Source organism: Myxocyprinus asiaticus, chromosome 3 (genome assembly GCF_019703515.2).
Source record: "Myxocyprinus asiaticus isolate MX2 ecotype Aquarium Trade chromosome 3, UBuf_Myxa_2, whole genome shotgun sequence".
In the NCBI taxonomy this organism is placed as follows: Eukaryota; Metazoa; Chordata; class Actinopteri; order Cypriniformes; family Catostomidae; genus Myxocyprinus; species Myxocyprinus asiaticus.
In genome coordinates this window covers 14,936,998-14,960,635 of record NC_059346.1, presented here as the reverse complement: position 1 = coordinate 14,960,635, position 23,638 = coordinate 14,936,998, and the positions used below count along the sequence as shown (strand labels likewise).

At 43.0% G+C, this 23,638-nt stretch overlaps 1 protein-coding gene across 3 annotated transcripts in view; it reads right to left on the bottom strand.

Moving 5' to 3' along the window:
• The window catches only part of LOC127418685 (synaptic vesicle 2-related protein-like), a 44,809-nt gene that overhangs the window by 19,165 nt on the left and 2,006 nt on the right, over positions 1–23,638 (bottom strand). The window contains exons 2-5 of one of the 3 annotated variants that reach the window (XM_051659406.1): positions 23,067–23,125; positions 10,476–10,636; positions 9,939–10,024; positions 9,611–9,709 (exon numbers count right to left, since the gene is read on the bottom strand). In XM_051659406.1, coding sequence (XP_051515366.1) covers positions 9,611–9,709; positions 9,939–10,024; positions 10,476–10,566 — 276 coding nt within the window. In that variant the 5' untranslated portion in view covers positions 10,567–10,636; positions 23,067–23,125. Of the gene's footprint in view, positions 1–9,610; positions 9,710–9,938; positions 10,025–10,475; positions 10,637–16,477; positions 16,573–23,066; positions 23,126–23,638 lie in introns of those variants that run through there. The other 2 variants (XM_051659410.1, XM_051659399.1) reach the window with 2 other exon arrangements.

The window sequence follows — 23,638 nt, the reverse complement described above, 5'->3', positions numbered from 1 at the left end:
ACGCAGAAGACCTAAGCTGTCTCCCACCTGCGGTGGTAGACACGTTCACTCAGGCTAGGGCTCCCTCTACGAGGCGCCTGTATGCCTTTAAGTGGCGTCTGTTCGCTAAGTGGTGTTTTTCCCGTCAGGAAGACCCCCAGAGGTGCGCAGTCAGATCAGTGCTTTCCTTCCTGCAAGAGAGGTTGGAAGGGAGGCTGTCCCCTTCCACCTTGAAGGTGTACGTTGCTGCCATAGCAACTGGTAAGTCCTTAGGGAAGTATCATCTGATCATCAGGTTCCTAAGTGGTGCCAGGAGGCTGAATCCCTCCAGGCCGCGCCTTGTTTCCTCATCGGACCTCTGTAGTTTTTCAGGGTCTACAGAGAGCACCCTTTGAGCTTTGCAGTCAGCCGGGCTTAAGGCACTCTCCTTGAAGACTGCCCTCCTGACTGCGCTCACTTCCATCAAGAGGGTAGGTGACCTGCAAGCGTTCTCTGTCAGCGAAACGTGCCTGGAGTTCGGTCCGGGCTATTCTCACGTGATCCTGAGACCCCCGACCGGGCTATGTGCCCAAGGTTCCCACCACTCCTTTTAGGGACCAGGTGGTGAACCTGCAAGCGCTGCCCCAGGAGGAGGCAGACCCAGCCCTGTCGTTGCTGTGTCCGGTGCGTGCTTTACGCATCTATTTGGATCGCACACAGAGCTTTAGAATCTCTGAGCAGCTCTTTGTCTGCTTTGGTGCACAGCGGAAAGGAAGCGCTGTCTCCAAACAGAGGATCACCCACTGGCTCACTGACGCCATAACTATGGCATGTCTCGCCCAAAACATGCCGCCCACGGTAGGGCTACGAGCCCATTCTACCCGTGGTGTAGCGGCTTTTTGGGCCCTGGCCAGAGGTGCCTCTCTAACAGACATTTGCAGAGCAGCGGGCTGGGCAACACCCAACACCTTTGCAAGGTTCTACAACCTCTGGGTGGAACCGGTTTCGTCCCAGGTAGTGGCACGCAACACAAGCGGATAAGCCCGGGATAGCCGGCCGGGTGTATCGCTTGCACATAGCGCCTTCCACCTCCTTTTGAGCTGAAGACGTGCGCTGTTAATTCCCAGTAGTGTTCACAAAAGTTGTTCCCTGGTTGACTTCCTCCGAGCCCTGTGGCAGTCGAGTTTTCGGAGAGACTCGCTGCCGGCCCAGTACATGCACTAACTAAGAGCCCGGTTCTGGGGTAGGTGCTCCGCATGTGGCGGTTCCCTGTAAGGCTAACCCCATGCGATCTATATCTTCCGCTAGTTCGTTTCCCTACTGGCAAACTGCGTCTTCCTTGGGCAGAGCCCCTCAGTCTCCATGTTATAGTAACTCCTCCCCCATTGGACAGGACCTACCTTGAAGGCTCTCGACATGGTTGGAAAGACCATGTGATGTATTCTTCCACTTAAATATAAAGGGGGCGAGGTGTGGTCTCCGCGGTGTCCTCCCCTTGGGAGGGACACCCCCCGACTAGACCTGGCGGCCCAGTCAGATAATCCCCCTTCTTTTTTAGGGAGTGGAAAAAGAGAAGGGGAAAGAGGCCACGACTGCGTTAAGCCTGTCTCTATCTCTGGGTAGTCGACTTGTCCCCAAAAAGGGCCGTTCGACACTCATAACTGTGTTGGGGGAGGTTACGTGTCGACCTGGTGCGCTGGCTATGAGGCACACAGCAAGTCTAACCACCACACACCGCCAGTTCACGTTAACACAGTTCAGCCTTGTGGCGTTTTGTATAGGGACCCCTAGTGTCACTACATCGACACCAACATCGAGTGAGTGACAGATAGGGAGCGTCATGGTTACTGGTATAACCTCAGTTCCCTGATGGAGGGAACGAGACGTTAGTCCCTCCTGCCACAACGCTGAACTATCCGCTGAAATGGCCGGACCTTATATCGGCTCCTCAGCGTAAAACCTGAATGAGTGGTTGCATACCAGCTCCTTTTATACCCGTATGTTCGGGGGAGTGGCATGCAAATACCACTCGCCAATTTTCATTGGCCTTTTATCAAAGACCAGAGGTGTCTCGGGCTCCCAAGAGTGACCCCTAGTGTCACTACATCGACACCAACGTCTCGTTCCCTCCATCAGGGAACGGAGGTTACACCAGTAACCATGACGTTTTCCTGCTTTGTCACCCGACTCAAAGTATGACTGTCTTGCCCTGAATAACCAAAATTCTACTTTCCGCGACAAAATAGTATTATATCTATATTTCAGTCGGGTCAATTCTCTGAGGTCATCAGACAACATTCGGCACTTCAGCTCTGCCTCTGCACTTTCAATATTCCTTTCCAACTCCACGAGTTCTTGTGCTTTGAATTTTTTTGGTGAATGAGGCATACTGTATGATCTGGCCCCTAAGAACCGCCTTAAGTGCCTCCCAAGCCACGCCCACAGAGGATACTGAGGACCAGTTGGTCTCCATATAAATATTGATTTCAGCCTTTAACATTTGTTGGAAATCAGGATTTTGCAAAAGGGATACATTAAAGCGCCAACTATATGATTTCTTTTTCTCTGTATGTGGCAACATCTCTAAACTCACCAGGGCGTGATCTGAGACTAAAATGTTTCCAATTGAGCAGTCAACAACAGATGTAATGAGGGATTTAGAAATAAATAAAAAAAAATCTATTCTAGAATAAATCTTATGAGCTGATGAAAAAAATGTATAATCCCTACCAGATGGGTTCAAAAGTCGCCAGATATCTACAAGACCAAGATTTTTACACATCTTGTGAAGTGTCACTGTTGCTCTAGGGGGCTTACACACTTTTGCTTCACTATGATCAAGGATTGAGTCCATCAATAAATTATAGTCTCCTCCCAATATTATATCATGAGGGGTGCCAACGGTTTGCAACAACCCTTCAAGATCTATAAAAAAGCCCTGATCATCAGCGTTAGGTGCGTAAATATTAGCCAAAATCAACCTTTGCCCCTGAATTTCTGCTAAAACAATAATGACTCTTCATATTTTATCTTTAATCTGTTTGAGAAATTTGAATTGTAGATGTTTATTTATCAATATAATGACCCCCCTGCTCTTACTTGAGCCAGCACTAAAGAAAACATGTCCACCCCATATCTTCCCAAATTTTTCAGCTTCCTGTGGGGAAAGATGCATTTCTTGAAGAAACACTATATCACATTTCTTACGCTTAAGAAAAGAAATAACCTTCCTTCTTTTTATGGGGTGCCCCAACCCATTCACATTCCATGTGGAGAGAGATAACCCATTCACATTAACATTTGACATATTGATATAATAAATTGTGTGTCAAAAGCAAGATTATAAAGACCACATTTCCCATTAACGCAACAAACAAACCCTGAACTTCCCCCCGAATAAAACGAACAGAAAAAAGAAAAATGTGCGCATAAACCCCGCGCAAGACAGCACCAACCAACATCAATACCTCCAAACTCATAGAGTCCATGTACGCACGCGAGAACCCCCTTGACAACTTTGCCGTCGGATTGCTCAAGTCCGGTGCTTCTGCACAGGTTTTGTGAGGCAAAATTACATAACAGAAAATACTCTGTAAAACAAACTCCAGCCAATAGGCAGAATAAACACAAAGAACGTGTAGATACATTCGCAAAACTGTCTTGAAGGTGTGTTCCTCCACAAAACAAACTCCAGCTGATATAAAGCCGTTCAGTTTCCTCGAACAGCAAGTTAGTCCACTCACATAAGAAACGCCCAATGGTTTACTCACCCATAGTTTGTATGAAGGCCAGTGCCTTTTTGAGGCATAAAAATACTTTGCTGCCATCCTTGGTGTTTATTCTCAGTTTGGCTGGAAACATCAGTGCAAAAGCGATCTTCCATTGATGTAAGAGTTTCTTACATTCCTTGAACCGATCGCGTTTCTCTCTTGTTGCATTCATAAAGTCCGGGAACAAGAAAATACTGTGATTCTTCCAAGAAAGCTTTCCTTTGCTCCTCGCCTGGCGCAACGAGATCTTTATTGGATGATCTCAGAAATCTGGTCAGAATCAATCGGGGCCTGTCTCCCCCAGCAGATCCGTGAGCTGTGAGCTCACTCGATTTCCAGCTTATGGCCTGCCATGTCGAGCAGACTCGGGAAGAGCTCGTCCAGGAATTTTACCATATCTCTGCCCACTTCATGCTCAGGAATTCCAACAATTTATATGTTATTCCTTCGGTTCATATTTTTGAAATGTTCAAGTTTTCCCAAAATGTGATCCAAGTCTATTTTGGATGCGGGCGGATTAGCGGATAATTCCCTTTCTGATGATTCCAGATAATCGATTCGTTTTTCAACTTCTGTTACTCTTGTGACCAATTCAGAGAATTTTGTTTCCATCGCCGTAATCGATTGACGTATTACAGCGAGATCCTCCAAGTCAGCAACAACCTTTGTCAGCATCACCGAGATGTTGGACAGTTGATGCTGGATTTCATCTCCCTACGTACCTTCCAAATTGAGTCCCCGGCTCGCAATCCCATCAGAGGCCTCAGCTTGAACACGTAAGTGTCTTTTAATGTCTCCAGAGTCCGAGGATTTTGACGTCTTTGCCATGTTTACCTCAAAGAATAAATATGTAATTGGATATATCGAATCTCACCGGTTATAACATGAAAATAATAAAAGAAACAGCAAAGTGCGCAGAGCTAGCCGCTCACACGTCTGCTCCTCGCATGGCATCACCATGATATAGTGTTTCTTCAAGAAACGCATCTTTCCCTGCAGGAAGCTGAAAAATTTGGGAAGATATGGGGTGGACATGTTTTCTTTAGTGCTGGCTCAAGTAAGCATCTACAATTCAAATGTCTCAAACAGAGTAAAAATAAATTAGGAAGAGTCATTATTGTTTTAGCAGAAATTCAGGGGCAAAGTTTGATTTTGGCAAATATTTACACACCTAACACTGATGATCAGGGCTTTTTTATAGATCTTGAAGGAATGTTGCAAGCCGCTGGCACCCCTCATGATATAATATTGGGAGGAGACTTTAATCTACTGATGGACTCAGTCCTTGATCATAGTGAAGCAAAAGAGTGAAAGCCCCCTAGAGCAACACTGATACTTCACAGGATGTGTAAATATCTTGGTCTTACAGATATTTGGAGACTTTTGAACCCATCTGGTAGGGACTATACATTTTTTTCATCAGTCCATAAGATTTATTCTAGAATAGATTTTTTTTTTATATATATATCTAAGTCCCTCATTTCATCTGTTGTTGTTGCTCTATTGAAAACATTTTAGTCTCAGTTCACGCCCATTTTAGTCTCAGAGTTTAGAGGTGCTGCCACATACAGATCAAAATAAATCATATAGTTGGTGCTTTAATGTATCTGTTTGGCAAAATCCTGAATTCCAACTAATGTTAAAGGCTGAAATCAATGTTTATATGGAGACCAACTGGTCCTCAGTATCCTCTGTGGGTGTGGCTTGGGAGGCACTTAAGGCGGATCTTAGGGGTCGGATCACACAGTATGCCTCATCCACCAAAAAAATCCAAAGCACGAGAACTTGTGGAATTGGAAGGGAATATTAAGTGACGAATGTCATCTGATGGCCTCGGGGAATTGACCCAATTGAAATACAGATATAATACTATTTTGTCACGGAAGGTGGAGTTTTGGTTATTCAGGGCAAGACAGTCATACTTTGAGTCGGGGGACAAAGCAGGGAAGCTTTTGGCTAGATTTATAAAGCAGAGTCTTTTTCTACCATTCCCTCAGTGAAATCTGCTGGTGGTGAAATATTTACCATGGCCATTGATATTAATAATGCTTTTAAAGGGGGGCTTGGGTAGCTCAGTGGTAAAGACGCTGGCTAGTTCAAATCCCAGGGTGTGCTGAGTAACTCCAGCCAGGTCTCCTAAGCAACCAAATTGGCCCGGTTGCTAGGGAGGGTAGAGTCACATGGGGTAACCTCCTCGTGGTCCCTATAATGTGGTTCGTTCTCGGTGGAGCGCGTGGTGAGTTGAGCGTGGTTGCCGCGGTGCGGTGCAATGTCTCCGTGGCAATGCGCTCAACAAGCCACGTGATAAGATGTGCAGGTTGACGGTCTCAGACATGGAGGCAACTGGGATTCGTCCTCTGCTACCCGGACTGAGGCGAATCACTACGCGATCACGAGGACTTAAAAGCACATTGGGAATTGGGCATTCCAAATTGGGAGAAAAAGGGGGAAAAAAAATAAAATAAAATAATGCTTTTAAAGAATTCTATCTTGATCTCTATAGTTCCACGTCTTCGTCTACTGATGAAGATATTAGAAACTTTGTGGAACCATTAGAACTCCCTAAACTGATGACTGAGCAAAAAAATTCTCTTGATTCTGAGATAATCTTGGAGGAGCTTGGCGAGATAATTAAGGCCTTGCCTACAGGCAAGGCTCCGGGGCCAGACAGGTTTGCCGCTGAATTTTTTTAGATCTTATGCTACAGAACTGGCTCCACTTTTGTTAGAAGTTTATATGGAATCCTTAAAAAATGGATAGCTTCCACCAACTATGACACAAGCCCGGATCAGTCTGATTCTTAAAAAGGACAGATATCCAAGTGAGTGTAAGAGTTACCATCATATTTCCCCGATCCAGCTAGATGTAAAAATATTGTCAAAAATTTTGGCTAACCGATTAAGTTATGACATCTCTTATACATATAGATCAATTGGGGTTTATTTGGGGCCGCAGCTCTTCTGATAACATTAGGTGTTTCATCAATATCATGTGGTCAGTGGCGAATGATCAGACTCGTCACTGCCATCTCACTTGACGCCAAAAAGGCGTCTGTTATGGTAGAATGGGATTATCTTTTTAAGATTTTAGAAATATACGAGTTCGGGAATACTTTTATTGGATGGATTAAGTTACTTTATAGACAGCTGGTAGCGGCGGTACAAACAAATGGATTAATTTCAGATTATTTTATTCTGGATAGGGGCACCCGGCAGGTTGCCCTCTTTCCCCATTATTGTTCTGTCTTGCCCTGGAACCATTAGCAGCCACGATAAGAAAGGAAGATGATTTTCCAGGGGTGGTGTTGGGAGGTATGGAGCATAAGCTTTTGCTTTACGCAGATGATATTTTATTATTTGTCTCCAACCCCACTAGATCTATGCCTTGCCTCCACAGAATTATTAATTCCTTTTCTATGTTCTCAGGATACAGAGTCAATTGGTCTAAATCCGAAGCTTTGGCTCTGACAGCGTACTGCCCAGTAACGGCTTTTCAGCCAGGTGCCTTCCAGTGGCCCAAACAGGGCATTAAGTATTTGGGCATTTTATTCCCAGCAAATTTGTGTGATTTAGTTAGAGTTAATTTTGACCCTTTAATAAAAAGGTTTTCGAACGATGTGGGCAGGTGGGCTACATTACATTTATCTATGATTGGGAAGGTTAATGATATTAAAATGAATTGTATACCAAAATTCAACTACCTGCTACAATCTCTCCCTGTAGATTTCCCCCTCTCTTATTTCAAGCAATTTGATAGCATAGGGAGGTCCTTCATTTGGAATGGTAAGTGTCCCACATTACATTTCATTAAGTTACATAGGCTGATTGACAAAGGTGGGCTAGGCCTACCCAAGATTTTGTTTTATTATCATGCATTTGGTCTCAGACATTTGGCTCATTGATCACTTCCACCTGAGAGAGCCCCTCCCTGGTTTTGTATTGAACAGGAAGTTCTTGCCCCTATTTTGCCATTGCAAAGCCTTTCTATTAAACTAACCGGAGAAGTTAAGTTACACCCCGTTATCTCGCATTTGCACGTGGTATGGACAAAAGTGTCCAGAGTGTTAAATTCAGACAGTTATTTAAATGTTGCCTCGAGCATATGGCTGAACCCAAAATTATGTATTAATAAGTCCCCTTTCTGCTGGTCAGAGTGGATTGTGAGGGTGATTAATACGCTGGGTGACCTATATGAGAGTGGAGTGTTGCGATCCTTTGAAAATATGGTTCAACATTTTAGGATTCCCAGATCTCAGTTCTTTAGGTATTTACAGCTGTGCCACCTGCTCTGTACTATTTTTGGGAGTAGCATACACCCCCCTAAAGTGGCAGATACTCTGGGAGTGGTGATTAATGCTTTTGGAAAAGGTCAGGAGGCATCAGTGTAATACTCCCTGTTAATTCAGAGTCTGGGGGATGGAGTTTCAACTTCTCTCAAGGGATTATGGGAGAAAGATTTAAACTTGGTACTGGAGGAGGAAGTGTGGGCTAGGATTCTAAAAAACGTCAAGTCTACATCTAGAGATGCAAGGGTGCATCTGATGCAATTTAAGATTTTACACCGATTCTGTTGGACCCGCTCTAGATTGTATAGGCTTGGTCTTAAAGATACACCCACCTGCTGGTGATGCCAGTCAGAAGACGGGGACACAACGCATGTTTTTTGGTGGTGTGTTAAGATCCAAGAAATTTAGTTGAGGGTTCAGAATATTTTGTGTGATGTATTGGGCACTCAAATTTCATTTTGCCCCAGACTCTGTATTCTAGGCGATGGGACGGTCATTAATATAGGGGATGGGTACATAAAGAATTGGGTCCTGGTTGGTGTTATGATCCGAAGACAGGTCATCCTTAGGGGATGGAAGTCGGCTGGAGCCCCCTCATTTCAGGAGTGGTGTACGGAGATGGGCAGGGTTTGGAGGTAAGAGTTTCATATAATTTGATTCCATATTCTGTCATGTTTATTTAATCTGTGACTGGAATCAATAAAACATTTAATAACAAAGAAGAATATCTCTGCTCTGTGGATCCATGCAATGCAAGTGAATGGTGATCAGGCCTTTGATATATTTATATTTATATTTATTCATTTGGCAGATGCTTTTATCCAAAGTGACTTACAAAAGAGGAAAACATAAGTGAATCATCTTAAGGAGACAGTCGTACGAAAAGTGCCATATTACAATGTTTCACTAGCATCAGAATAGCATTCAAAACAGATTAAAGTGCAACAAGGAAATTTCTTTGAAGCTCCAAAAAGCAGATAAAGTCAGCATTAGCATAATCCATCAGACTCCAGTTGTTTAATCAATGTCTTCTGAAGCAATCCAGTTGGTTTTGGGTGAGAACAAACCAAAATATAACTCCCTTTTCACTGTACATCTTAACTGCAGTCTCATTGGCGATCATTATTTCAAGCTCGATTACACTTCCCATAGCGCCATCTAGCACTCTGCGAATGCATCAAACACTAGGAAGTATAAACTAGCTTGAAAGGGTGAAAAGGGAGTTATATTTTGGTCTGTTCTCACCCACAACCAACTGGATCACTTCAGAAGACATTTATTTAACCACTGGAGTCCTGTGGATAGCTTTTATCTGACATTATGTCCTTTTTGGATCTTCAAAGGCCTGATCACCATTCACTTGCATTGAAAGGACCTACAGAGATTATATATTCTTCAAAAATCTTCGTTTGTGTTCTGCACAAGAAAGAACATCATACACATCTGGGATGGCATGAAAGTGAGTAAATGATGAGAGAATTTTAATTTTTGGGTGAACTATACCTTTAATGGAACTACAAAAACATTAATCCAACTGCCAAGCCAAACTCAAGATGCAAAAGGAGTCATTATGGAATGTGAGGGTATCATACAGTACCGAGGTTAGCAGTGCCACCTCCCAGCTGGACAGTGCCCACTCACAGTGCAGTTGAGGGGCCAAAATACTGAGAATCATCATCTCCATGGCATCAGCCATCTGCACACACATACACTCATCAGGACAATATATAAAACAAATATACAGTAGCAACACTAAAACAACTTCCCAATACCTTTTTTATCAGATTACAGGGGGCCAACATTTGTCCAAAAGATGAGCTGAAGTTTTACAGCTTATTAAAAATATATATTTTCCTCATTATACAAAGTTATGAAGTGACAACAATTATTCCTTCTCTACATTCTGTTTCACTTAGTCTTTTTACCCAAGAAAGTCCAGTCAGGATGGATAGCTTCCACTGGAATGTCCCAAAGCCAATGGCTTCTACTGCATCTTCGACCATAAAGGTATCTGTTGAGAGAGAGTAAGATGTATGTGGAGAGTAGTTTAGTCTTCAAGGGTTACTTCACCCACAAATAAAATGTTTTAAAAAGGGAGAATGTTGGGGACTGATGGCCTTCACTGTATGGAAAACAAGAGCACAATCTACCTTTTTCAAAATTTCTCCTCTTGTGTTCCACAGAAGAAGGAATATAAAAATATTTGTGTGTGTGTTCAGTAGAACTAAGAAAGTCATACACATCTGGGATGGCATGAGGGTCATTTTTGGGTGAACTATGCCTTTAATTTCTTGAATTTGCACACTGTTTTCAGAACATAAAAAACATACTATATTTTTGAAAAACATAATGAAAAAAAAACAACAACCTACTTAATCAATCATGGCTGCAACAAAAATGTATCCAAAGAATCAATGAGTGCAAATAAACAGCAATGATCAATATTTCTTGAATAATCCTACCATCAGTGGGGTTAGCAAACTCCCGAGGCACTGGAGCACCATCGGCCAGGGAAACATTCTCCATATCTGTCCACCCTCCCTCCGCCTCCATAGGTTCATCCTTCCCTTCAAATTCATCCTCTGAGCGAGTGCTTTCACCTGTATGCCGAAATTTCACCACTCTGTCAGGAAGATAAACAGACAGTAAATAATCAATAATCACACAGTTCCAAAAACACATTTCTAAAACATTTCAGAATTTTAATCAAAAATATGACATCAGCATACTCATAAATATAATTCATTATAGTATCACTGATGTCAGTACCCTCTTATACCCTATAAAACACACAGCCAACATTTCACAGAACACAAATCTGTATGTGGAATATAACTGCATTATGCTGGACAGAATGATACACATTATAGGCTGTTGCCAAAGTGATGATACAGCTTCCTGTCTATGTAGTCCCTGTTCTGGTGTTCTGGAAAGAAATCAAGTGACAAAGAGAGAGAGACTGGTCTGTGGACACAATGTGTTAAGAGGCAGTGGAGTAATATATGAAACTATGACTCACAACTAATGTATGACATGCATTTTCTCAATTAATAAACACCACAGTGTACAAACAACAATAACAGATGCTCTAGCAGTGGTCAGGGTCTGTTACTGTTACTGCATAATTTCTACAAATACACTACATGTCCAAAAGTATGTAAACACCCAAACATCATGTGCTTGTTAAAAATTTCATTTCGAAACCATGGGCAGGCCAGTAAAGTTCTTCAGCACCAGACTCAGTAAACCTTTTATTTCTCACTTTGTGCACAGGGACATGCTGGAACAGAAAAAGTCCACCTCATCTACAAAAATTGCTAGAAATGGAGATTGCAAGGCTGTAAGCATGACTTATGCACCTGTTAGTAATGGGTGAAGCTGCAATAGCCAGATCCATCAATTATAAGGGGTTTCCACAAACTTTTGGCCATGTATTGTATCTTTCCAGTTCTGGGGACAGATTGGATAAGGCAGCAGTAAATAAGAGGAGCACAGAGATATCCAGTGGTTTAATTACTGTAATCAAAGTGCTCACAGCATCAGTACTGGCAATAAAGCCTTTATGTGCAGACAGGCAGTGTAATTAAACAGAAGCCTTCAATTGACCTCTCCCAGCTCAGCAGAGACAAACCGACTCAGGCATGCTTCTATAAGGCCAATCAAACAACACAAAACCAGGATAGTATTAAATCGTAAATGGTATAAATGACAGAACAGACCTGAGCTCCTCAGTTAGACATTACTGGTGGCAAATGTAAAGATGGTAAAAATGAAGGGTGTTTGTGACATTGATTTACACTGTATTCTTTCTATCGAGTAAGGAAAAGACCTTAGCCTAAGACACGCTCTATATCAACATGATAAGAGCGCTGCCATCATGACTTCTCCACACCGTCTGAAATCATGGCGACCGGGTCTAGAGCCAAGTATCGGCAGCAGAGGAATAACATTAGCATAAGCAGGCTTTTTATGCAACAATATTACATGCATCAGTGGGACGACCTTTACTGCAACACTGCAACCATAGGTTAAAACCCAATAAAACACAAAGAGTTGGACATTTATCTATAACTTGCACTGATTTTTTAAATGTTACTAATAAACTTATGAGTGTCCAATGATCAAGACGGAGATGATTTTTTAACCCTGACCACTTTTAACACTAACAGGTTTCACACTTGTAATTTTGAAAGAATGTTAGTGCTGCTTTTACCTCGGGTTTATGAAGTCCTGTTCCAGAGCAGGGTTAAAATTGCGGAGTTAAAGGTATACTCTAAAATGGATGCTTAAAAAAGTAACCTAGTTGCAACCCAGCATTGGGTAAATATTGGGCAGAACACATATTACTAACCCAGTAAAATCTGATGGATGGATGGATAGATCTTGAAATGGAATATGAATTTGAACTTGAATAAAGAGCAATAAACTGTTGAAAAAGAACAATGAATCAATGAAGGCGAATTATTTATTATTGTTTTTGTATATGCTTAATTTTATGCATTTAGAAACAAATGCAGTCAAATGTAGCCTATCAGTGTGAAGGATGAGCTTGCATTGTTCTGCAAAGCAGCTTAATCTGCGGTTCAATATTGGTCACGGACAGCCTGAGATCGTCTTTGACTTGTACAGGAATGCTGTATTTATTCTTCAGTACCATCAACATTGAAAACCATGCTTCACAAATATGTGGAGGCGAAAGGCAGAAGCAGTTTTATAGCTGCATCAGACAGCTGAGATACTTGCCCATTAATGACACCCAAAACGATGCAAGGGAGCAAATGCCAAACAGATGTTTTAACCTGCTGTCATTCACTGATTCGACAAGTTGTTCTTACATTTTCTGATTAACATATTTTTTTTATTCGTACAGATAACAAAGAAAAACAAAACATATATACACTGAATCAACATTTAACCCCCACTATTATCCCTCCCCATTCACCAACCCCACCCTGACCCTCAACGAACATCCCTGTGGTCACATATAAGTATAAATAAATAAATATATATATATATATATATAATAATCATACACATTTAAAACTATGCTCCTCTCTCCACAGCCCCACACCGAGAGTCCCCCAGAAATGCAAAATAACTGCCCCATTTCCCATCAAACGAATCCCAGATCCCCAGCCATCTTCATGCCGCCTCCTCGAAAGCTGCCACCCTCCCCATCTCTGTGCACTACTCCCGAAATGAGGGTGCTCCAGCCAACTTCCATCCTCTTAAAACAATCTGTCTGCTTATCATAACACTGGTCAGGACCCAATTGTTTATGTGTTTATCCCCTATATTGATGACCGCCCCATCACCTAAAATACAGTCTGGGGCAAAATGAAATTTGAGTGCCCAATACACATAAAAATCTGAACCTTCAACCAAAATTCTTGGATCTTCACACCACCAAAAAACATGGGTTGTGTCTCCATCTTCTGACTGGCATCACCAGCAGGTGGGTGTGTCTTTAAGACCAAGCATATCCATCTAGAGGGGGTCCAATAGAATCTACATAAAATCTTGAATTGCATAAGGCGTACCCTTGCATCTCTAGATACAGACTTGACATTTTTTAGAATCCTAGCCCACACTCTTTCCTCCAATACCAAGTTTAAATCTTGCTCCCATAATCTCATGATAGAAGTTAAAGCTCCGTCCCACCGACTCTGAATTAGCGGGGAGTAATACACTGATGCCTCATGACCTTTTCCAAAAGCAGTAATCACCACTCCCAGAGTATATGCCGCTTTAGAGGGGTGTATGCTACTCCCAAAAGTAGTACAGAGCAGATGGCGCAGCTGTAAATACCTATGAGACTCCACTCTCATATAGGTCACCGAGTGTATTAACCTCCCTCACAATCCACTCTGACAAGCAGAAAGGGGAATTATTAATACATAATTTCAGCCATATGCTCGAAGCAACATTTAAATAAATGTCCGAATTAAACACTCTGGACACTTTTGTCCATACGGAGTGCAAATGCGATATAACGGGATGTAACTTAACTTCACCGATTAGTTTGATAGAAAGGCTTTGCAATGGCGAAATAGGGGCAAGAACTTCCTGTTAAATAAAAAAATCAGGGAGGGGCTCTCTCACGTGGAAGCGACCAATGAGCCAAATGCCAAATGCCGAATGCATAATAAAACAAAATCTTGGGTAGGCCTAGCCCACCTTTGTCAATCTGCCAATGCAACTTACTGAAATGTAATCTGGGACATTTGCCATTCCAAATGAAGGACTTCGCTATGCTATCAAATTGCTTGAAAAAGAAAGGGGGACATCTATAGATGTCAGGAAATATCACCAGGAGAGTAGGATACAAGTGCAGTAGGGGAGTTTTAAAGAAGATTAGGCAACAATACAATTCAGATGTCAGGCAAAATCCAATAGAGAGTACAGGCAGAAGGTCAGGCGATCAGCGAAAAGAGGTAAACAGGCTTGAGACAATCTCGTGGTCAATAAACAGGCAAAGGATAATATCAGAGAATCAGGCAGCAAGTAAAAGGCTTGGTAATGTCAAACACTAGGGAAATGAGCGCATATTCGCAATGATTGAATGTGACAGAGACTCTTATGAGGGGTGCAGTGATAGCTGTAGTGATGATGTGCAGGTGAGGCTGATCAGAACTCAGGTGATTGGGACCTAGGAGAAATAGTGCACCCAGATTGATGTGTCCAAGTGATGACACATCCCTCAGTCTGGGTGGAACAAATGACTTATTGGATGGACATGAGGTTGGTATTTGATTACGGGGTACTCTAGATATTTCTTGATCCAACTCCCAATCAATGGCGCCCACTACACAGGAAGGAGGTAAGATAAATTCCTCACTTGTGGCTTGGGGTTCAGAGGCATGCATGTGAGACAAGGCATCGGCCTTACCATTCTTGGAGCCTGGGCGGTAGGACAGTGTAAACTGGAACCATGCAAAGAAAAGAGACCATCTAGCTTGACGTGGGTTCATACATATGGCAGTTCGGTGGTATTCAAGGTTCTTGTGGTTAGTGTAAACAGTGAGAGGATGTTCCACTCCTTCTCGCCAATGTCACCACTCCTCTAGAGCTAGTTTCACAGCTAGTAGTTCTCGATTACCGATGTAATAGTTCCATTCTGCTGAAGATAGTTTCCTGGAGAAGAAAGCAACTGGGTGAAATTTGGGTTCGTCTCCGAATCGATGAAAAAGCACAGCACCAACTCGAGTTTCAGAAGCATCAACTTCTACAATCAAGGGTTTAGATGGGTCAGGATACTTGAGGATGTGTGCGATGGTGAATGCAGCTTTTAGTAGATTCAAAGCTTGATCAGAAGCGGGGTTCTAAGTTAGGCGCTTAGATTTCCCTTTAAGTAGAGACGTGAGGGGATTGGCGATGGAGCTAAAACCAAGAATGAAGCGACGATAAAAGTTAGCAAATTCTAAGAATATTTGGGGGTCTTTGACTGTTCGAGGAGTAGGCCATTTGATTACTGCCGTGATCTTGGATGGATCCATGGAGATCCCATTGGGACTAATGACATAGCCAAGAAGGACACAGTTTGCTTGTGGAATTCACATTTCTCTCCTTTAATGTAGAGTTGGTGCTTTAAGAGGCATTGAAGGACTTGGCGAACATGGTGAACATGAGACTCCAGGGATGGTGAATATATCAAAATGTCATCGATGTAGGCTATTACAAATTTTCCCAGCATGTCCCTTAGAACATCATTGATGAGACACTGGAAGACAGAGGGGGCATTAGCGATTCCATAGGGCATCATGCAGTACTCATAGTGACCCGAGGTGGTGCTAAAAGTGGTCTTCCACTCGTCGCCTTGTCGAACGCAGACCAGGTTATAAGCACTGCGGAGATCTAGCTTGGTGAACCACTGGGCAGAACGCAACTCCTCTAATGCAGTAGGTACTAGGTGCAAGGGATAGCGGTATTTCACTGTGCATTGTTTGAGCCCCCTGTAGTCGATGCATGGTCTGAGTCCCCCTCCCTTCTTCTCCACAAAGAAGAAGCCAGCAGAAGCAGGAGATGTGGATGGCCAAATATATCCCTGTTGGAGGGCTTCTCATATATATTCTTCCATGGCTCTCTGTTCAGACACTGCAAGAGGGTAAACTCGACCATGAGGGGGAGTCATTCCAGGAAGAGGTTCCATGGCACAGTCATAGGAACAATGCGGAGGTAGACCCTAGTCCTTAGTCTTGGAAAAAACCTCACCCAGTTCTTGATATTCAGCGGGGAATTGAAACATGGTGTGAGGCTCTGGACTTTCTATGGTCGTGGTTCCAATAGTGAACTTGGGTAGTTGAAGGCAATGGACATGATAATATGAGGACCAATGGGCGAGTTGTCGATCTGACCAAGAGAGCTGCGGATTATGTATTTCCAACCAAGGATAACCAAGAATAACAGGATGGTTCGGAGAGGCGGTGACTAATAAGGAGATGTGTTCATAATAAAGAGTGCTGACCTGAAGCATGAGGGGTTTAGTGCGAAGATTTATGATGCCATCTCCAATAGGTCCATCAATGGCCTGAATACTTCTGGGTTGTAACAATGGCTCAGTAGGTATGTTTAATTTCTGCACAGTCTCATGATCGATGAAGTTGTCTGCAGCTCCTGAGTCGATCATCACTGTTAACACAGAAAACCCTTCAGAGTATCGTAGAGTAACAGGTAACGTAACATTTTTGTCGACAGTAACGTGAAACAGACTCACCGGCTTTAAGCGGGCATTGGGAATGCTGTCCATGGTTTTGCCAGAGGAAGTGCGAAGAGCACACTTATCAATGAGATGATCTGGTTTACTGCAGTAAAAACAACAATGTTCCCTGTGTCTCCTTTCTCTTTCCGCTTCATTTAGTCTTGCATGTCCGATTTGCATGGGTTCCATGGTTTCGTTAGGAGGTTGCAGTGTTTTCTTGACAATAGACAAAGGACGATGTAACAGCAGAAGATCAAGATGAATGGATAGTTCAATGAGTGAGTCAAGGGTAAGTTGTTCATCTCTGCATGCCAGCTCGGTTAAGATCTCTGGGTTTAAACCTTGATGAAATATGGACTGAAGCGCAGTGTCTTTAAAACCACTTCCAGCGGTGACTGTTCTGAACTCCAAGGCACAATCAGACACACAGCGATTACCTTGAGTGAGGTCTAAGAGTTTCTCTCCCATTTCTCTGCCATCAGGTGAATTATCAAACAAACGTTTAAATAGTTCAGTGAAGTGCTGATGAGGAAACAGATCCTCCTCCTTTTTCCCATACGGCAGATGCCCACAATAAGGCTTTTCCAGTGAGTAGATTCATAAAACATGCAATCTTGTTAGGCTCAGACATTCCTTCTTGACTGGAGAAATACAAGGAGCATTGTAGTAAAAAGCCTTTGCACTGGGAAACATCACCTGAGAATTAGTTGGGCATGGGCATCGGTGGGTTAATAGTGATGATCCGTGTGGGTGGAGGTAATGCAGAGATAGTTTGTGTGATGAGCTCAACCTTGGCATTAAGATCGGTGAGGTATTGTTGTTGTTGTTCCATTAGCTGTCCATGATGAGTGAAGGCTGGTCTCCACTCCGTGTTGCCTGCTGCATCCATGAGAATAGGCGAAGTATTCTGTCAGGTAATATCACCAGAAGAGTAGGATGAAAGTGCAGTAGGGCAGTTTTAATGAAGATTAGGCAACAATACAATTCAGACGTCAGGCAAAATCCAATAGAGAGTACAGGCAGAAGGTCAGGCGATCAGCGAAAAGAGGTAAACAGGCTTGGATAATATCAGACAATGAGGCAGAAAGTAAAAGGATTGGTACCGTCAAACACTAGGGAAATGAGCATATACTTCACAATGATTGAATGTGAAAGATTCTCTTATATAGGGTGCAGTGATAGCTGTAGTGATGATGTGCAGGTGAGGCTGATCAGAACTCAGGTGATTGGGATCGAGGTGGTGTATGGGAATTTGAGTCCGGGGTGGCCATATTTGGATGCTGCTGTGACTGCTGGGAATCTGAGTTCATGACAATAGGGAGAATAAAATTAACCTTTCCAATCATAGATAAATGTAATGAAGCCCACCTGCCCACATCGCTCGAAAACCTTTTTATTAAAGGGTCAACTTCAGGGGTGGTATTCAGTGTCAATACTCGCTGAAATACCCAGGCCCTGACCACATGATATTGATGAAATGCCTAATGTTATCAGAAGAGCTGAGGCCCTGAATAAACACCACCTGATCTATATGTATAAGAGATTTCATAACTTTACTTAATTGGCTAGCCAAAATTTTTGACAATATTTTAATGTCTAGCTGGATCGGGTAAATTGGACGATAACTCTTACACTAGCTTGGATCTTTGTCCTTTTTAAGAATCGCGACAAAATAGCATTATATCTGTATTTCAATCAGGTTAATTCTCTGAGGCCATCAGATGACATTTGGCGCTTCAGCTCTGCCTCTGCACTTTTAATATTCCTTTCCAACTCCACAAGTTCTTGTGCTTTTAATTTTTTGGTGAATGAGGCATACTGTATGATCCGGCCCCTAAGAACCACCTTAATTGCCTCCCAAGCCATGCCCACATTGATTTCAGCCTTTAAAATTTGTTGGAAGTCAGGATTTTGTAAAAGGGATATATTAAAGCACCAACTATATGATTTCCTTTTCTCCATATGAGGTAACACCTCTAAACTCACCAGGGCGTGATCTGAGACTAAAATGTTTCCAATTGAGCAATCAACAACAGATGAAATGAGGGACTTAGATATAAAAAGAATATTCTATTCTAGAATAAATCTTATGGACTGATGAAAAAAAATCATAGTCCCTAACAGATGGGTTCAAATGTCTCCAAATATCTGTAAGACCAAGATTTTTACACTTCCTGTGAAGCATCAATGTTGCTTTAGGGGGCTTACACACTTTTGCTTCACTAAGTCTCCTCCCAATATTATATCATGAGGAGTGCCAGCGGCATGCAACATCCCTTCAAGATCTATAAAAAAGCCCTGATCATCAACGTTAGGTGCATAAATATTAGCCAAAATAAGACTTTGCCCCTGAATTTCTGCTAAAACAATAATTATTCTTCCTAATTTAGCTTTAATCTGTTTGAGACAGATGTAATGACTCCCATGCTCTTACTTGAACCAGCACTGAAGAAAACATGTCCACTCATATCTTCCCAAATTTTTCAGCTTCCTGCGGGGAGAGATGCGTTTCTTGAAGAAACACTATATCATATTTCTTATGCTTAAGAAGAGAAATACCCTTTCTTCTTTTTATGGGGTGCCCCAATCCATTCACATTCCACATGGAGAGAGACAATCCACTCATATTAACATTTGACATTTTGACATAATAGAAAGAATAGATTGTGTGTCAAAAACAAAATTATAAAGACCAGATTCCAACATTAGTGCAACAATCAAACCCCAAACTTCCCCCCAAACCAAGCAAACAGAAAAAAGAAAAACGTGTGCATGAACCCTGCGCACGACAGTACCAACTGCCGTCCATCCCTCTAAACTCAAACAGTCCATGTACACCTATGAGAGCCCCTGCAACAACTTTGCTGTCGGATTGCTCAAGTCCGTTGTTACTATACAAATTTTGTGAGACAGAATTACACAACAAAAGATAATCTATAAAACAAACTCCAGCCAATAGGAGGCATAAGCACAAAGAACGTGCAGATTCATCCACACAACTGTCTCGAAGGAGTGTTATTTCACAAAACAAACTCCAGCTGCTAGGCGGAACCAGCACAAATAGAAATGAAAAAGGCGCTCAGTTTCCTTGGACAGTCAAGTGAATATTCAGTGAGGTCCACTCAGCTGCAAAGTGTGTCCCACAAAATAACTTACTCACTCCATTGACTTTATGAAGGACATCGCTTGCTTGTGACAAGTAAATATTTTACGGCCATCCTTAGCATCTATTCTCAATTTGGCCGGGAACATTAGTGCAAAAGCGAACTTCGTTGATGTAAGAGATTCTTGCATTCCTTGAATCGATCACATTTCACTCTTGACGAATTCACAAAGTCTGGGAACAAGAAAATGCTGTGGTTCTTCCAAGAAAGCCTTCCTTTTCTCCTCGCCTCGAGTAACACAAGATCTTCATTGCCTCCCTCAGCGGATCGCCAAGCCGGAACCCTGTGAGCTCGTTCGATTTCCAGCTTATGGCCTGTTATGTCGAGCAGACTCGGAAAGAGACAGTCCAGGAATTTCACCATATCCTGTCCCTCTGGGACTCCCACGATACGGACATTATTCTGCCGGCTGCGGTTTTCCAAGTCCTCCAACTTCTCCCAGATGCGCTCAAAATCCACCTTGGTTGTTAGCAGATTAGCAGCTAATTCCCTCTCCGATGACTCCAGATAATCAATCCATTTCTCGACATTCCCCACTCTTGTAACCACCTCAGTGAATTTCATCTCCATGGCAGTGATCGATCAACGTATTACAGCAAGATCCTCCAAGTCAGCAATGACCTTCGTCAGCATTGCCGACATGTTTAACAAATCTCGCTGAATTTCCCGCACTTCCCCAAACAGATCCGCTCCCTGGCTCATGGCCTGGTGCTCGGGGGTGTCAGCATGAGCACGTAAGGGTCTTTTAATGTCTCCAGAGCCCGAGGATTTTGAATTATTTAATATATTGTCCTCCTAGAACAGTTATGGAACAGATTGTATCGAATCTCACCGGTTTATGACATTAATATTATTAAAACTAGCAAAGTGCACAGAGCTCACCGATCACATGTCCGAATCTCGATTGGTGTCCATGTTCTAATGCGTTCTTACATTTTCGAAGTTAGATCTTTGGCAGTGCAAATAAATGGATCTCGAATACATGAAAAGGAACTATAGTCCTCCGAGAAATAGGAAAAGCATGGGAACATGTCAAAAAAAATTTCATCAGACTATCACGCCAGTTTTGGAATGATAGCAATGATTTTGTCAGCAAGAAGCAGAAGGTTCAACCCTGCAAGGACATGTTGAGGGTGCTAAGCCTGACAAATATATCAACTAGGTATGTGTCACGCTCTCCCCAGTCTCTGTCTCTCACTCTCTCCTCAAAACTACATTACCCAGAAGCACCTCCCAGACTTCTAATCACCTGCACCTGCACTTAGTTAATACAGTAATCAAGGACAGCTTAAATACCCATCACAACTTCACAGTCACTGTCTAGTCTCCCATAGGATCACACAGACCTCACTGCTCTTTCACAGCAGTGTCATCTGTCGTCATGCTCTCATCATCAGTGACTGTCTACAACAAACTGCATTATTCTGAAACCAGCTAAATCCATTCATCATTCTTCTCACCTGTTCTCTTACCTGTGTTTAAATAAAGTTCACGCATCTGGGTACACCATCCATCTGCATGTGTTGCCTTCCTAACAGAAGACTAGACCGCCAATATGGACCCAGCGGGAGCGAATCTTCATCTCTCCCCAGACGATATTGGAACATTGGTCAAGCTCTCATCACCACTTCGCCAGCGTCCACTTCAAACTCAAACATTACCAACAGTTTGGCGGAGGATTGCAATGGCTTTCTACTCAGTGTTCACTTGCTATGGAGATGCAAACTTTTGGGGTTGTCAATCATCTGATTCAACACGCACTGGACCCCATAGTGAGAGTTCCTGTAATCACCTCTGGCTTACTCTGTTAACTCCTTTCCTGACCCTCTGGTTCAACTTCTTCACAATCCACTGGCCACTCCGATTTACTTTTCCGGTTCCACCATGGATTCCTCCTTCAGTGTTTACTCCTGTTCCAGAGTTCTCCACACAGTTTTCCCACCGAGCGAGCGATGATCGCCTATATCATATCCTGTTTGATCGGAGAAGCCTTGAAGTGGGGGTTCGCAATCTGGTGGCAAGGAGATAAATTAACTCAATCATTTGATGCCTTCATCACCCACTTTTGGGAGGTCTTTGAGCTACCAATGTGGTCCTATGACACTGCAGTTCCCTTGGAGGGGTTCTACAAGCCAACGCCCACGCCTGCCACGGTCAACGAGCTAGCTCTTGAAGACTCGTCCATCCCAGAGTTAGTGTTGCAAGCCTCATCCATCCCAGAGCTAGTATTGCAAACCTCATCCGTCCCAGACCCAGCTTTCATGCATGCTCCAGCCCTAGAGGAATTTTCGGGGGGTCCTAGAGATCTCCTTCATCAACCTCCCACGGCTCTGCCTTTCTTCATCGAGCCTTCCATGGCTCCGCCTTCCGAGCCTCCCACAGCTCCCCACAGCGGTGCTCATGGCTGTCCGGAAGAGGAGGAGGAGGAGGAGGAGGAGGAGAAGTAAGGCTCCAACTCCCCAGTCGCTGCCAGTGCTCACGACCGCATAGGTCATTCCCCAGTCACTGCCAGTTCTCACAACCACGGAGATCATTCCCCTTTTACTGCCTGTACTCATGACCATGGAGGTCGTTCCCCTATCACTGCCTGTGCTCATGACCACAGGTCATTTCCCTATCACTGCCTGTGCTCATTACCCTGGAGGTCGTTCCCATATCACTGCCTGTGCTTACGACCACGGAAGTCATTCCCCTGTCACTGCCAGTACCCAAGACCAGGGAGGCCAAATCCCTGCTCTTCCTGTGGCTCTGTCCGCTCCACCTCCGGCTCCTCCTCCTGGAACTCAAATCCCTGCTCCTCCTGCTGCTCTGCCCGCTCTACCTCAGGCTCCTCCTCCTGAGTCACAAGTCCCTGCCTGTCCTGCAGCTGGGGTTCTGTCATGCTCTCCCTAGTCTCTGTCTGTCACTCTCTCCACAAAACTACATTATCCAGAAGCACCTCCCCGGACTTCTAATCACCTGCACTTAGTTAATACAGTAATCAAGGACAACTTAAATACCTGTCACAACCTCACACTCACTGTCTAGTCTCCCTTAGGATCACACAGACCTCACTGCTCTTCCACAGCAATGTCATCTATCTTCATGCTCTCATCATCAGTGTTATTCATCATCAGTGACTGTCTACAACGAACTGCATTATTCTGAAACCAGCTAAATCCATTCCTCATTCTTCTCACCTGTTTTCTTACCTGTGTTTCAATAAAGTTCACACATCTTGGTTCACCATCCATCTGTGTGTGTTGCTTTCCTAACAGTATGACAGAGAAGCTAATCATTGGGTGTCATCAAAGTGCTTTGCAAGTTGTGAAATTGCATTAATTAAAAACTGTTTCACTTAGCGAAGTTCATAAAGATTGGTCCGTGTAACGCTTAACAGTTCAGTTTTCAGACCATACCAATCCAAATGCAAAAACAGAAATATGGTTTACCACCTATGGCCCGTGCTAATTGTATAGTCCACAGCGCTAATTGCAAAACTCAAAAATAGAAAAACAGAAAATTGGTGATAAGTAATTTATTCAAAAAATAATTTCTGAAGTCACAATTTAGAAATTAAAACTGAATAAAAGGAGAGAAATTATCCGTTCATGAAGTAACTGGAAAAAAAATTCATAATGAAAGTTTCAAACCATTTTTCATTTTTTGCATTTAGATACACTGGCGACCAAAAGTTTGGAATAATGTACAGATTTTGCTCTTATGGAAAGAAATTGGTACTTTTATTCACCAAAGTGGCAATCAACTGATCACAATGTATAGT